At 51.9% G+C, this 16,375-nt stretch overlaps 1 protein-coding gene across 4 annotated transcripts in view; it reads left to right on the top strand.

Annotated features, from left to right (window-relative positions):
* The window catches only part of LOC139240183 (tropomyosin alpha-3 chain-like), a 60,769-nt gene that overhangs the window by 32,401 nt on the left and 11,993 nt on the right, over positions 1 to 16,375 (top strand). Inside the window, exons 5-8 of one of the 4 annotated variants that reach the window (XM_070868608.1) lie at positions 510 to 585; positions 4,377 to 4,439; positions 6,011 to 6,080; positions 9,293 to 9,375. In XM_070868608.1, coding sequence (XP_070724709.1) covers positions 510 to 585; positions 4,377 to 4,439; positions 6,011 to 6,080; positions 9,293 to 9,375 — 292 coding nt within the window. Of the gene's footprint in view, positions 1 to 509; positions 586 to 4,376; positions 4,440 to 6,010; positions 6,081 to 9,292; positions 9,376 to 16,375 lie in introns of those variants that run through there. The other 3 variants (XM_070868607.1, XM_070868606.1, XM_070868605.1) reach the window with 3 other exon arrangements.

The following is a 16,375-nucleotide window of genomic DNA, read 5'->3' as shown; positions in this document are numbered from 1 at the left end:
CTCTCTCTCTCTATCTCTCTCTCTCTCGTCCTCTTGGGGGGAAAACCCGAACTGACGATGCGCTGGGCAATTTACTAGCCTTTAATTTGCTTGAGGCCAGATAAGAATCTATTCTTCGTCCTTTAACGATGTGCTTAACCATCCCGTGCACGTAACCTCTTGCTCACAAACAAAACTGGAGAATCTGAGCACAAATTTTGAGCGGTTTGCCCGAGAGATCTCGGCAGGTACGTGCGTCTGTTTTTCACTTTGTTCTCATTCCGCTCCGTCTTTCCCTGCATGTGTGCAGCGTTTATTTTTTTGTGTGCGTCACGTATTCTTTATTGATTGCCTCTCTCTCTCTCTCTCTCTCTCTCTCTCTCCCTCTCCCCCTCTCCCACCACCCCAACACCCATCATCCGATTGCTTTTTCTTCCCTCTGTCTTGTCACTTTATTCCTCTCCTCCTCCTCCCCCTCCTCTCCTCCATTTCCCCCCCCCCCCCCCCCCCCCCTCTCCCTGCACCAACAGCAAGTGTGCAGAGCTGGAAGAGGAGCTTAAAAATGTGACGAATAATCTGAAGTCACTGGAAGCCCAGGCGGAGAAGGTAGGGGGGCTGCCCTTTTCCACGGTTTCCTCGTTCCTCCCCTCTTTTCCCCCCCCCCCCCCCGCTCCCCTTTTTCTTTGCCGCTGTGTTGTGCTTCTCCAGACAGATCGTCCACACACCAAGCTAGGCAGCGGAAACCAGCTCTACGTATAATAGAAAGAGAATGGATTTATCCGTACATTTATATTTATACAGCACCTTTTGCGACAACCGGATGCCTCCAAACACTTTGCAGCTGATGAAGTACTTTTAGAGTGTGGTCGCTGTTGTAATGTGAGAAATGCAGCAATTTGTGCACAGCAAGCTCCCACACACAGCAATGTGATAATGACCCAGTTCGTCTGTTTTTAATGTTGATTGAAGCATAAATATTGGCCCCAGGACACCGGCGATAACTCCCCCTGCTCTTCTTCGAAAAAGTGCTGTGGGATCTTTTAGGTCCACTTGAGGGAGCAGGGCCTCGTTTTAAGGTCTCATCTGAAAGACAGCATCGCCGACAGTGCATCGCTTGCAGCCTCTGTGTTGTGTAGAGGACACAGAGAGAGAGGCTGCAGAGAGATTTAGATAGGTTAAGCGAATGGGCTAAGGTTTGGCAGATGGAATACAATGTCGGAAAGTGTGAGGTCATCCACCTTGGGGGGGGGGGAGGAAACAGTAAAAGGGAATATTATTTGAATGGGGAGAAATTACAACATGCTGCGGTGCAGAGGGACCTGGGGGTCCTTGTGCATGAATCCCAAGAAGTTATTTTCCGGTGCAGCAGGTAATCAGGAAGGCGAATGGAATGTTGGCCTTCATTGTGAGAGGGATGGAGTACAAAAGCAGGGAGGTCCTGCTGCAACTGTACAGGGTATTGGTGAGGCCGCACCTGGAGTACTGCGTGCAGTTTTGGTCACCTTACTTAAGGAAGGATATACTGGCTTTGGAGGGGGTACAGAGACGATTCACTAGGCTGATTCCGGAGATGAGGGGGGTTACCTTATAATGATAGATTGAGTAGACTGGGTCTTTACTCGTTGGAGTTCAGAAGGATGAGGGGTGATCTTATAGAAACATTTAAAATAATGAAAGGGATAGACAAGATAGAGGCAGAGAGGTTGTTTCCACTGGTCGGGGAGACTAGAGCTAGGGGGCACAACCTCAAAATACGGGGGAGCCAATTTAAAACCGAGTTGAGAAGGAATTTCTTCTCCCAGAGGGTTGTGAATCTGTGGAATTCTCTGCCCAAGGAAGCAGTTGAGGCTAGCTCATTGAATGTATTCAAATCACAGATAGATAGATTTTTAACCAATAAGGGAATTAAGGGTTACGGGGAGCGGGCGGGTAAGTGGAGCCGAGTCCACGGCCAGATCAGCCATGATCTTGTTGGGTGGCGGAGCAGGCTCGAGGGGCTAGATGGTCTACTCCTGTTCCTAATTCTTATGTTTGTTCTCCCTCAGCGCTGCCCCTCCGACAGCGCGGCGCTCCCTCGGCACGGCCCCTCCGACAGTGCGGCGCTCCCTCGGCACTGCATTGAAATGTCGGCCTGGATTATGTCTCCGGAGTCGGTCTTGAACCCACAACCTGAGGGGAGAGTGTTGCCCACTGAGCCACAGCCGACACCAGGCGTCATCCCCACGGTCAGCACCTCTGGCATTGCAGCGGTCCCTAAGTACTGCAATGGAATGTCCGCTTAGATTATGGGCTCCAGCCCTTTGCATAGGGCTTAAAATATGGCCTGGGTGTCTCAACCTTCCTCCCTTGGCCAACTTCCTTTGCTGCTTGCGGGAGCTTGCTGTGCGCAAATCAGCTGTCACGATTCCCCTCGATAAAGTGACACAATTTGAAAAGTAACTTATCGGCTGCAATGGGCTTTGGGATGACCCGAGCACATGCGGCTGGATTTTGCGTCTTGTACCCCACGAGGTGTGGAACGGAACTGCAGGGCAGATCTGCAGCCTGTTCCGACAAGAGTTTGAGCTGCAAATGCAAATCAGGAAACTGGTGCTGTTAAAATGCGGAAGTTAACTTTTGCAGCGACTTCCTGAATCTCTTGTGTAAGAGGATCTGCTCCAAAACTCCCTTTCCTCTGCTGTTTTTTTTTAGCATTGGTCAGCCAATGCAACCGTGCCTTAAATACGATTCTACATTCTAAAAATGTTATTCCTGCATAAAGACTTGCATTTATATAGCACCTTTCACGACCACCGGATGTCTCGCCGCTTTTTGGAGTGTAGTCACTTGTAATGTGGGAAACGCGGCAGCTAATTTGCACACAGCAAGCTCCGACAAACAGCAATGTGATGTTAGATGTGGCCCTTGCGGCTAAAGAGATCGAGGGGTAGGGAGAGAAAGCAGGAATGGGGTACTGAAGTTGCATGATCAGCCATGATCATATTGAATGGTGGTGCAGGCTCGAATGGCCTGCTCCTGCACCTATTTTCTATGTGATAATGACCCAGATTATCTGTTTTTAGTGATGGTTGAGGGATAAATATTGGCCCGAGGACACCGGGGAGAACTCCCCCTGCTCTTCTTTGAAATAGTGGCCGTGGGATCTGTTACGTCCACCTGAGGGGGTAATCGGGGCCTCGGTTTAATGTCTCATCCGAAAACCGGCATCTCCGACAGTGCGGCGCTCCCTCGGCGCTGCCCCTCCGACAGTGCGGCGCTCCCTCGGCGCTGCCCCTCCGACAGTGCGGCGCTCCCTCGGCGCTGCCCCTCCGACAGTGCGGCGCTCCCTCGGCGCTGCCCCTCCGACAGTGCGGCGCTCCCTCGGCGCTGCCCCTCCGACAGTGCGGCGCTCCCTCGGCGCTGCCCCTCCGACAGTGCGGCGCTCCCTCGGCGCTGCCCCTCCGACAGTGCGGCGCTCCCTCGGCGCTGCCCCTCCGACAGTGCGGCGCTCCCTCGGCGCTGCCCCTCCGACAGTGCGGCGCTCCCTCGGCGCTGCCCCTCCGACAGTGCGGCGCTCCCTCGGCGCTGCCCCTCCGACAGTGCGGCGCTCCCTCGGCGCTGCCCCTCCGACAGCGTAGTGCGGCGCTCTCTCAGTGCCGCCCCTCCGACAGTGCGCCGCTCCCTCGGCGCCGCCCCTCCGACAGTCACTGCCCCTCCGACAGTGCGGCGCTCCCTTGGCGCTGCCCCTCCGACAGCGAGCGCCGCCCCTCCGACAGTCACTGCCCCTCCGACAGTGCGGCGCTCCCTTGGCGCTGCCCCTCCGACAGCGAGCGCCGCCCCTCCGACAGCGTAGTGCGGCGCTCCCTCGGTACCGCCCCTCTGTCAGTACTGCCCCTCACCGCAGCTCACGCTGTAAACCGCTACTTAGCGAGGTCACTGATACAGCAGCACAATGCTGCGGACGCTGAAGTCCAAAATAAAATAAAAACTGGAAATACTCAGCGGGTTGGGCAGCATCTGCGGAGAGAGAAACCAGGGTTAACGTTTCGTGTCGGTGACCCCTCGTCAGAACTGGAAAAGTTTGAGATGTAACTGATTGTTTGGCGGGGGTGGGGGAGGGGGAGGAACAGACGGGAAGGTCTGTGGTGGGGTGGAAGGCAGGAGAGATTCGAGAGACAAAAGTGATGAGGGGCAGAAATGAGATGGTAATGGGGCAAGTTAGCAAACAAGAGAGAGGGCCTTGTGTAATAAATTAATTGGGTTTGTGTACCTAAAAGTGGAGCAGCAATTCTCCCTCTGCTCCCGCTCCTGATGCGTCTAACGACGACGGGTATCGGATATGATTTTTGTGCAGTGCCTCCGATGGTTTGATCCAGTCTCTCTCTCTCTCTCTGTCTCTCTCTCCCCCCCTCTTGTAGTATTCCCAAAAGGAAGACAAATATGAAGAGGAGATCAAACTCCTGACCGACAAGCTGAAGGAGGTGAGAACGTGGTTCGTGCTGAGCGGATTCAACCCTCGTATCCTTTCCTCCCTCCAAGTATTTACAGCGCAGAACCGGGCTGTTTGTCCCCAACCAGTCCATGCTCCACACACTCCTCCTCCCACCTTCCTTCATCGTGTCCTATCAACATATCCCTCTCTTCCTTTCTCCCTCGTACACTTACCTCGCTTCTTAGGCCATCCCCGGAGTCGGGTTGACGTGCTTCCACACTAAACACAAATTTTAAGGTGGCTGATGAGACCAACGCGGGCCTGGTCCCGAGCTTCATTTTAAAGGGTGGAAGATGCCTGTGGGTGGATTCTTTTAACGTGGGGTGGCCGTTGCACACCAGCCACCACACAGGCTCGACAGAGCTAGGTCTTGGTCCAATGGCAAGGGGATCTAAGATGATTGGAGACCAGGCTCTTCTGCATGGGCCTAACACACGCGCGCACACACACACACACATTCCTACTGATTCCCTCCCTCGTTCCCGCTCTCCCTGTTTTTCAGAGATCGCAGTGTAGGTGAGCATGTCTGGATCCGGTTTTGCGATGCCTTGTCCAAAATGGCCGCCCTTCACCCGTGAGTCAAATAACCTGCCGGTATCGACGGGCTATTGGACCGTGGTGTCCATCACACGCAGAGACCGACCATATATTTGGCAGCTTTCTGGATGGTGATGGTGGACAGTGATCGGGAGCAACAGCAGCCCGAGCTGATTCTATGAGTTATGTAAAAAAAAAAAAAAAAATCCCCTCCCATCCGAGCTGATCCCAGTGCCCTTCCTTCACAGCCCCGGCTGTGATCAGCCAACCTCGCAGAAGGAGGCCTTGCGGCCCATCGTACCTGCGTTGGCTCCTTGAACGAGCGGCCCAATTAGTCCCACACGCGGGGTTCCCTCTACCCTGCACTCGTGCTGCCACGCAGTAATCTGCAAGGTCTCGTGTGCAGAAAACTTAAAGGGGCCTCACATTGAAATAAGCAGCCCGCCCGCAACAAAGACAACGTAGGAGGAACACTGCCCGCACCCCTGCTCCTTCCCCATAGTCCTGCAACTTTTTCCCCTTCACGTATTTATCCAACTTGGCACAGCCTGAACAGTGAACATAAATAGGTAAGAATTAGGAGCAGCACTCGGCCGCTCGTCCCCCCCCTCCAGCCCCTACACCCCTCCCTATCTCTGTAACCTCCTCCAGCCCCTACACCCCTCCCTATCTCTGTAACCTCCATCAATCCTCCCAGATCTCTGCGCTCCTCCAATTCTGCATCCCCCGATTTCCATCGCTCCACCATCGGTGGCCGTGCCTTCAGCTGCCTGGACCCCAAGCTCTGGAACTCCCTCCCTAAACCTCACCGCCTCTCTCCTCTTTTAAGACGCTCCTTAAAACCCACCTCTTTGACCCAGCTTTTGGTCGCCTGTCCCTAATATCTCCCCGTGTGGCTCGGGGTCAGATTTTGTTGGATAACTTTGGATGAAGTGCCTCAGGATGTTTTACTACATTAAAGACGTTGTAAAAATGCAAGTGGTTGTTGTGACCCCGGGGTAATGTGCCCGTTGTTGCCTTTAGGCTGAGACCCGGGCAGAGTTTGCCGAGCGCTCCGTGGCGAAGCTGGAGAAGACCATCGATGATTTAGAAGGTACGTGGGTCACACTGTTGTGGGAATCCAGCCGCACCGCCCTCTGTGGGGCCTTCGGTGCTGGACAGGTGGGAATCGGCTTTGTGTACACTTCATGCAGTGAAACGGGAGCTAAAATAGCACCCGTGCGTGTCAGAAATCATAGCGGCAGCAAAGAGAACAAACCTGCATTTATATAGCGCCTGTCGCAAGCTCGGGACACCCTACACGCTTTACAGGCGACCAATTGCTGTCATAGTTACACAATGTGTGCACAGCAAGATCCCACAAGCCGCAGTGAGATGAATTGCCCCGCTGTACCACCACCGCGGGTTTATGTTTAACATCTCATCCGAAAGACAGCACCTCCGGCAGTGCGGCCCTCCCTCGGTGCTGCCGACTTTAATGGTTCAAGCCCTACACGTGAGCGTTCTGAACTCTCAACTTTCTGACTTGCAGGCGAGGGTTCGAACACTGATCGGGGTGGGATGGGGGGGAACATAAGAAGCAGGAGTCGGCCATTCGGCCCCCCCCGGGCCTGCTCCACCATTCAATAAGAGCATGGCTGATCTTCGACCTCAGCTCCACTTTCCTGCCCGATCCCCTTGATAAACGGCAAGGGGCTATGGGGAGCGGATCGGATCAGCCATGATCGTATTAAATGGCGGAGCAGGCTCGAGGGGCTGTTTGTCCTACTCCTGCTCCTATTTCTTATGTTGTTCTTCCAATAATCTATCAATCTCAGCCTTGAATATACTCGAAGACTGAGCCTCCACAGCCCTCTGGGGCAGAGAATTCAAGAGATTCACAACTGCTGAAGGTTTCCCGTGCCCTGACAGGACACACACACCCACACCCACACCCACACACATCGGCAAGTCGGGTACACGATCTGATTGGCTGCTGTGTAAAAGTTGGGTCATACGTCAGGCTCCCTTCTGACCTCTAACCCACCCCCACCTTTCCCTCCGACTCTGATCAGCACGTCATACACACACACTGGGACTGGGAGCGGATTCAGCACTTATTAAAAAATCCGTTCATGGGATGTGGCGTCGCTGGCAAGGCTGGCATTTATTGCCCATCCCTAATCGCCCCTTGGTCCAGAAAACCATCCCTAATACACTCCAGGAAATCCTCCTTCACCGCATTGCTACCAGTTTGGTTAGCCCAATCAATATGTAGATTAAAGTCACCCATGATAACTGCTGTACCTTTATTGCACACATCCCTTATTTCTTGTTTGATGCTGTCCCCAACCTTACTATTACTGTTTGGTGGCCTGTACACAACTCCCACCTGCGTTTTCTGCCCTTTGGTATTCCGTAGCTCCACCCATACCGATTCCACATCATCCAAGCCAATTACAATTCCATTAATTTCCTCCTTAACCAGCAACGCCACCCCGCCTCCTCTTCCTTTCTGTCTATCCTTCCTGGATGTTGAGTTCCCAGCCTTGGTCTCCGTGATGCCAATTACAACATACCTGTTAACTGCCATCTGCGCAGTTAATTTGTCCACCTTATTCTGAATACTCCTCGCATTGAGGCACAGAGCCTTCAACCTTGTCTTATTAACACATTTTGCCCCTTTAGAATTTGCTGTAATGTGGCCCTTTTTGCTTTTTGCCTTGGGTTTCTCTGCCCTCCACTTTTATTTTTCTTCTTTCTATCTTTTGCTTCTGCCCCCATACTACTTCCCTCTGTCTCCCTGCATAGGTTCCCATCGCCCTGCCATATTAGTTTAACCCCTCCCCAACAGCACGAGCAAACACTCTCCCTCGGACATTGGTTCCGGCCCTGCCCAGGTGCAGAACGTCCGGTTTGTACTGGTCCCATCTCCCCCAGAACCGGTTCCAATGTTCCAGGAATTTGAATCCCTCCCTACTGCACCACTCCTCAAGCCACGTATTCATCTGAGCTATCATGCGATTCCTCTGACTTGCACATGGCACTGGTAGCAATCCTGAGATTACTACTTTTGAGGTCCTACTTTTTAATTTAGCTCCGAGCTACCTAAATTCGTCTTGTAGGACCTCATCCCGTTTTTTACCTATATCATTGGTACCTATATGCACCATGACAACTGGCTGTTCACCCTCCCTTTTCAGAATGTCCTGCACCCGCTCCGAGACATCCTTGACCCTTGTACCAGGGAGGCAACATACCATCCTGGAGTCTCGGTTGCGGCCGCAGAAATGCCTATCTATTCCCCTCACCATTGAATCCCCTATCACTATCGCTCTCCCACTCTTTTTTTTTTTCTGCCCTCCTGTGCAGCAGAGCCAGCCACGGTGCCATGAACTTGGCTGCTGCTGCCCTCCCCTGGTGAGTCATCCCCCTCAATAGTACCCAAAGCGGTGTATCTGTTTTGCAGGGGGATGACTGCAGGGGACCCCTGCACTACCTTCCTTGCTCTGCTCTTCCTGTTGGTCATCCATTCCCTATCTGGCTGTGCACCCTTTACCTGCGGTGAGACCAACTCACTAAATGTGCTATTCACGTCATTCTCAGCATCGTGCATGCTCCAGAGTGAATCCACCCGCAGCTCCAGTTCCGCAACGCGGTCCGTCAGGAGCTCCGCATAAAGCATTTGCTTGGGGAGTCCCACAGTGCTGTTGGGGAGGGAGTTCCAGGATTGTGACCCAGCGACGATGAAGGAACGGCCGATATATTTCCGAGTCGAGGGATGGTGTGTGACTGGGAGGGGAGCGTGGAGGGGGTGGTGTTCCCATGCGCCTGCTGCCCTTGTTCTTCTCGGCGGGTAGAGGTGGCGGGTTTGGGAGGTGCTGCCGAAGAAGCCTTGGCGAGTTGCCGCGGTGCATCTTGTAGACGGTGCACACTGCAGCCACGGTGCGCCGGTGGTGGAGGGAGTGAGTGTTGAAGGTGGTGGGTAGCGTGTTGATCAAGCGGCCTGCTTTGTCCTGGATGGTGTCGAGCTTCTCGAGTGTCATTAGAAATTGAACTGTTCTGCCATCCCTCTTCATTTGGGGTGTTACTGTATTTAAATCACACTTCCATTTCTGTTCTAACATTTCACGTTTTCTTCTTCTGATTCATTCCCTTATTTCCAACCTCCTTCCTGCCCCCCCCCACCATCCCTATCCTCCCCTCCCTGACCCTCTTTCTTTCTGACCAACCGGATCATCACCCTGACATCCTCTGGCGACCTACCTCCATCTCCTTTCACACTCTCTGGCTGCCGCTGCTGCTGTCTCTCTCTCACTCCACCAGATGAGCTGTACGCTCAGAAACTGAAGTACAAGGCCATCAGTGAGGAGCTGGACCATGCTCTGAATGATATGACCTCCATGTAAATATCTGCTCTGGCTCTCGCTCGCTCATCCCTGGGGCCCCTGTGCAGGCCGCGCGCGCTCGGCTGTGGGCGCCCGCCTCCATCGCTAACCGCCGCCTGCGTCCCGCGCTCGCGACTCACCCGTCGATCAGCGGCGCCGTGCGGAAAGCCGGCTGGAGTGCAGCCTGCCGTGTCTCGCGCTGTAACCTAACTCTGCTCTACACAGCTGCCATGACGGTGCACGCAGCACCCCCACCCCCCCCGGGATAGGTGCTGCTCACAATCCGGGACCATCCATGACATCTCTTTTCCCCCCCCCCCCCCCCCCCCCCCCAGCCACCCCACACACTGCTGTCAGAATGTAAGAATTAGGAGCAGGAGTCTATCCCTCGAGCCTGCCCCGCCATTCAATACGATAACGACACATCTCCAACCTTAAGAACATAAGAAATAGGAGCAGGAGTCGGCCATTCGGCCCCTCGAGCCTGCTCCACCATTTACTACGATCCTGGCTGATATCCGATCATGGACTCAGCTCCACTTCCCTGCCCGTCCCCTTATCGGTTAAGAAACTGTCTATCTCCGTCTTAAATATATTCAATGTCCCAGCCTCCACAGCTCTCTGAGGCAGCGAATTCCACAGATTTACAACCCTCAGAGAGAAGAAATCCCTCCTCATCTCAGTTTTAAATGGGCGGCCCCTTATTCTGATCATGCCCCCTAGTTCTAGTCTCCCCCATCAGTGGAAACATCCTCTCTGCATCCACCTTGTCAAGCCCCCTCATAATCTTATACGTTTCGATAAGATCACCTCTCATTCATCTGAATTCCAATGAGTAGAGGCCCAACCCACTCAACCTTGGCTACAATTTCCCGCCCGATCCCTCGATTCCCCTCGAGTCCAAATATCTGTCCATCTCCGCCTCGAATATACTCAACGACGGAGCCTCCACAGGCCTCTGGGGCAGAGAATTCCAAAGATTCACCACCCTCCGAGTGAAGAAATTCCTCCTCACCTCAGGCTCAGGATAAGGGGTTGGCCATTTAGGACTATGACCCCTGGTTCTAGACTCTCAGCATCCACAGCCCTCTGGGGCAGAGAATTCCAAAGATTCACCACACTCGGATTGAAGAAATCTCCGTCCTTATCCAGACTACACCGGCCTAGTCCTAGACTCTCCATGCAGGGGGAATGGCCTCTCACCATCCACACTTGGTACTCCGGACAGCGCGGCTATAAACCAATTCCTGGATGGGGTGATTTTCAAAGCTGTGGGAGCTCCCGAGCAAACACTGACCCATTCCCCTGCTCCTCCGCGCACTGTCCCAAGCAGGGGCAACCCCCCCACCCCCCCCAAAAGCCAACAATGCTATCGTTGCCAAAAAAAACCTTTCATTAGCGCAGTGCAGCGGGAGGAAGTGTGTAGAGGCCTGAATTCTCTCACCGCCGCGTTCACATCACCCCAGATACACCTCTTTCCCCCCCCCCACCCCCTCCGCGAGGACCACCATTCGAAAACCCCCGAGCCTCTCCCGTTCTACACGAGCAGGACGCTGGGGGGGTGATGGGACCTCTTGTCCCCCTCCTCCTCCCTGTGTGATTAAGCACTACCCCCACCCCCGCCCCGACTGTGTGTCTCTCCGCCCGTCAGTACAACCGATACCTGCGGCCTGCTCTCGGAATCCATACACAGGCCTCCTCGCCACGTGGCACAGCATGTCTGGGGGTTTTACACGCCAGCAATCGGCTTCCTGTGAGCAGCCCCGTCAAAGGGGAAGTGTGACCACAACTTACTTGTCAGCACTTTCCCTCTCGAGGACCAGACCTGCAGAGATCATAGAATCGTACAGCGCAGGAGCAGGCCATTCGGCCCATCGAAAGCACAATCCAATTAGTCCCCCCTCCCTTCCTGCCCTTTTCCCTACAGCCCTTCAAACATTTCCTTTCCAAGTATTTATCTAATTCCCTTTTTGACAGCCACTGTTCAATCTGCTCCCTTTCATAAGAACATCAGAAATAGGAGCAGGATTCGGCCCCTCGAGCCTGCTCCGCCATTCAATACGATCCTGGCTGATCCGATCATGGACTCAGCTCCACTTCCCCGCCCGCTCCCCATAACCCTTCACTCCCTTATCGCTCAAAAATCTGTCTTAAATATATTCAATGACCCAGCCTCCACAGCTCTCTGGGGCAGAGAATTCCACAGATTTGCCTCCCTCTGAGAAGAAATTCCTCCTCATCTCAGTTTTAAATGGGCGCCCCCTTATTCTGAAACTATGTGCCCCCCTAGTTCTAGCCTCCCTCACGAGGGGAAACATCCTCTCTGCATCTACCTTGTCGAGCCCCCTCGGTATCTTAAATGTTTCAATAAGATCGCCTCTCGGGCAGCACAGCGCGTTCCAGATCGCCACAACTCGCTGCGTAAAATTAATTCTCCTCACCTCCCCCTCTGGTTCCATCGCCGATTATCGTCAATCTGTGTCCCTCTGGTTACCGAGCCTCCTGCCCCTGGGAACTGTCTCCTGATTTACTCTGTCACAACCCCTGGTATATCCGACCCCTGAAGAGCTGTGTATTGTGGCGTATCTCGCGCCTTGTGCATTTTTGCACTCTAACTGGAGCCGGTGGGGGGGGGCGTGGTGTGGTGTGTGTTGTGGGCCTGCTTTGGTTTGGTTGTTGCATGCTGACTTTCAGCCTCAGACGGTGGCTGGCATAGTCCGCGTGCCTCTGTTCTAAAAGGCCTAATCTCACTCATCACTGTGTCTCTGCAAGCATAAAACCACTAATAAACATGGCTGATCTCATCACGTCGAACATCTGTGTCAGTAAATTGTCGGGGTGAGGGAGCATCTACTGTTCTGTTGGGGAAAATGGGGGATCAATCGTGCCCGAGGACCATTCCGTCTCCGAGGACCATTCCGTCTCCTCACCTCCGCTGTCTTGTCGTCTCTCAAGACTCATGTTTTTTTGGGGGCGGCTCTTATACATAGAAAATAGGAGCAGTAATAGGTGTACAGACCACCAAACAGTAGTAGCGAGGTTGGGGACAGCATCAAACAAGAAATTAGAGATGCGTGCAATAAAGGTACAGCAGTTATCATGGGCGACTTTAATCTACATATAGATTGGGCTAACCAAACTGGTAGCAATGCGATGGAGGAGGATTTCCTGGAGTGTATTAGGGATGGTTTTCTAGACCAATATGTCGAGGAACCAATTAGAGGGTAAGCCATCCTAGACTGGGTGATGTGTAATGAGAAAGGACTAATTAGCAATCTTGTTGTGCGAGGCCCCTTAGGGAAGAGTGACCATAATATGGTAGAATTCTTTATTAAGATGGCGAGTGACACAGTTAATTCATAGACTAGGGTCCTGAACTTGGGGAAAGGTAACTTCGATGGCATGAGGCGTGAATTGGCTAGAATAGACTGGCAAATGATACATAAAGGGTTGACGGTGGATAGGCAATGGCAGACATTTAAAGATCACATGGATGAACTTCAACAATTGTACATCCCTGTCTGGAGTGAAAATAAAACTGGGGAGAAGGCTCAACTATGGCTAACAAGGGAAATTAGGGATAGTATTAAATCCAAGGAAGAGGCATATAAATTGGCCAGAAAAAGCAGCAAACCTGAGGACTGGGAGAAATTTAGAATTCAACAGAGGATGACACAGAATTTAATTAGGAGGGGGAAAAATAGAGTACGAGAGGAAGCTTGCTGGGAACATAAAAATTGACTGCAAAAGCTTCTATAGATGTGTGAAGAGAAAAAGATTAGTGAAGACAAACGTAGGTCCCTTGCAGTCAGAATCAGGTGAATTTATAATGGGGAACAAAGAAATGGCAGACCAATTGAACAAATAATTTGGTTCTGTCTTCACGAAGGAAGACACAAATAACCTTCCGGAAATACCAGCGGACCGAGCGTCTAGCAAGAAGGAGGAACTGAAGGATATCCTTATTAGGCGGGAAATTGTGTTAGTGAAATTGATGGGATTGAAGGCCGATAAATCCCCGGGGCCTGATAGTCTGCATCCCAGAGTACTTAAGGAAGTGGCCATAGAAATAGTGGATGCATTGGTGATCATTTTCCAGCAGTCTATCGACTCGGGATCAGTTCCTATTGACTGGAGGGTAGCTAATGTAACACCACTTTTTAAAAAGGGAAGGAGAGAGAAAGCAGGTAATTATAGACCAGTTAGCCTGACATCAGTAGTGGGGTAAATGTTGAAATCAATTATAAAAGATGAAATAACAGCGCATTTGGAAAGCAGTGACAGGATCGGTCCAAGTTAGCATGGATTTATGAAAGGGAAATCATGCTTGACAAATATTCTAGAATTTTTTGAGGATGTAACTAGTAGAGTGGACAAGGGAGAACCAGTGGATGTGGTGTATTTGGACTTTCAAAAGGCTTTTGACAAGGTCCCACACAAGAGATTAGTGTGCAAAATCAAAGCACATGGTATTGGGGGTAATGTAGTGACGTGGATAGAGAACTGGTTGGCAGACAGGAAGCAGAGAGTCGGGATAAACGGGTCCTTTTCAGAATGGCAGGCAGTGACTAGTGGGGTACCGCAGGGTTCAGTGCTGGGACCCCAGCTATTTACAATATACATCAATGATTTAGATGAAGGAATTGAGTGTAATATCTCCAAGTTTGCAGATGACACTAAGCTGGGTGGCGGTGTGAGCTGTGAGGAGGATGCTAAGAGGCTGCAGGGTGACTTGGACAGGTTAGGTGAGTGGGCAAATGCATGGCAGATGCAGTATAATGTGGATAAATGTGAGGTTATCCACTTTGGTGCCAAAAACAGGAAGGCAGAATATTATCTGAATGGCAACAGATTAGGAAAAGGGGAGGTGCAACGAGACCTGGGTGTCATGGTACATCAGTCATTGAAAGTTGGGATGCAGGTACAGCAGGCGGTGAAGAAGGCAAATGGCATGTTGGCCTTCATAGCGAGGGGATTTGAGTATAGGAGCAGGGAGGTCTGTCACTGTATAACACTGGGGTACAGTACTGGTGGGTACAGGTCTGTCACTGTATAACACTGGGGTACAGTACTGGTGGGTACAGGTCTGTCACTATACCACTGGGGTACAGTACTGGTGGGTATAGGTCTGTCAGTATATAACACTGGGGTACAGTACTGGTGGGTACAGGTCTGTCACTGTATAACTCTAGGGTACAGTACTGGTGGGTACAGGTCTGTCACTGTATAACACGGGTACAGTACTGGTGGGTACAGGTCTGTCACTGTATAACACTGGGGTACAGTACTGGTGGGTACAGGTCTCACTGTATAACTCTGGGGTACAGGTCTGTCACTGTATAACTCTGGGGTACAGTACTAGTGGGTACAGGTCTGTCACTGTATAACACTGGGGTACAGTACTGGTAGGTACAGGTCTCACTGTATAACTCTGGGGTACAGGTCTGTCACTGTATAACTCTGGGGTACAGTACTGATGGGTACAGGTCTGTCACTGTATAACATTGGGGTACAGTACGGGTGGGTACAGGTCTGTCACTGTATAACTCTGGGGTACAGTACTGATGGGTACAGGTCTGTCACTGTATAACACTGGGGTACAGTACAGGTGGGTACAGGTCTGTCACTATAACACGGGTACAGTACTGGTGGGTACAGGTCTGTCACTGTATAACACTGGGGTACAGTACTGGTGGGGACAGGTCTATCACTAACACTGGGGTACAGTACAGGTGGGTACAGGTCTGTCACTGTATAACACTGGGGTACAGTACTGGTGGGGACAGGTCTGTCACTGTATAACACTGGGGTACAGTACTGGTGGGTACAGGTCTGTCACTGTATAACACTGGGGTACAGTACAGGTGGGTACAGGTCTGTCACTGTATAACACTGGGGTACAGTACTGGTGGGTACAGGTCTGTCACTGTATAACGGGTACAGTACAGGTGGGTACAGGTCTGTCACTGTATAACACTGGGGTACAGTACTGGTGGGTACAGGTCTGTCACTATAACACTGGGGTACAGTACTGGTGGGTACAGGTCTGTCACTGTATAACACTGGGGTACAGTACTGGTGGATACAGGTCTGTCACTGTATAACACTGGGGTACAGTACTGGTGGGTACAGGTCTGTCACTATAACACTGGGGTACAGTACTGCTGGGTACAGGTCTGTCACTATAACACTGGGGTACAGTACTGCTGGGTACAGGTCTGTCACTATAACACTGGGGTACAATGCTGCTGGGTACAGGTCTGTCACTATAACACTGGGGTACAGTACTGGTGGGTACAGGTCTGTCACTGTATAACACGGGTACAGTACTGGTGGGTACAGGTCTGTCACTATATAACACTGGGGTACAGTACTGGTGGGTACAGGTCTGTCACTATAACACTGGGGTACAGTACTGGTGGGTACAGGTCTGTCACTGTATAACACTGGGGTACAGTACTGGTGGGTACAGGCCTGTCACTGTATAACACTGGGGTACAGTACTGGTGGGGACAGGTCTATCACTATAACACTGGGGTACAGTACTGGTGGGTACAGGTCTGTCACTGTATAACACTGGGGTACAGTACTGGTGGGTACAGGTCTGTCACTATATAACACTGGGGTACAGTACTGGTGGGTACAGGTCTATCACTATAACACTGGGGTACAGTACTGGTGGGTACAGGTCTGGGGTGGGGGGGGGGGGTTGTGTACAAACTAATGTTCATACAATCTGAGCTCTCGGGCAGGTGCTGATCGGCATGGGAACAGCTAGCTTTTGTGTTTTTTCTGAATGGCTTGAAGTGTTTGCCTTGGAGTGTTTATCTCGCAACGAAACAGCTCGCGCTTTGAGGACTGCAGTGCTTTTGTCGCACAACATTCGAAAAATGGCCTGATTTCAGTCTCCTTTCGGGAAGGGATAACTTGCAGATATATTCCACCGCCTCCTTCACATATTTCAGAATATTTCAGTTCCTGTTTACACACACTGTCCCCGGCTGCAGCACAGCAGGAGGCC

Source organism: Pristiophorus japonicus, chromosome 30, assembly GCF_044704955.1.
Source record: "Pristiophorus japonicus isolate sPriJap1 chromosome 30, sPriJap1.hap1, whole genome shotgun sequence".
Lineage (NCBI taxonomy): Eukaryota > Metazoa > Chordata > Chondrichthyes > Pristiophoridae > Pristiophorus > Pristiophorus japonicus.
The sequence above is the reverse complement of the archived record's forward strand: the minus strand, read 5'-3'. Positions and strand labels throughout refer to the sequence as shown.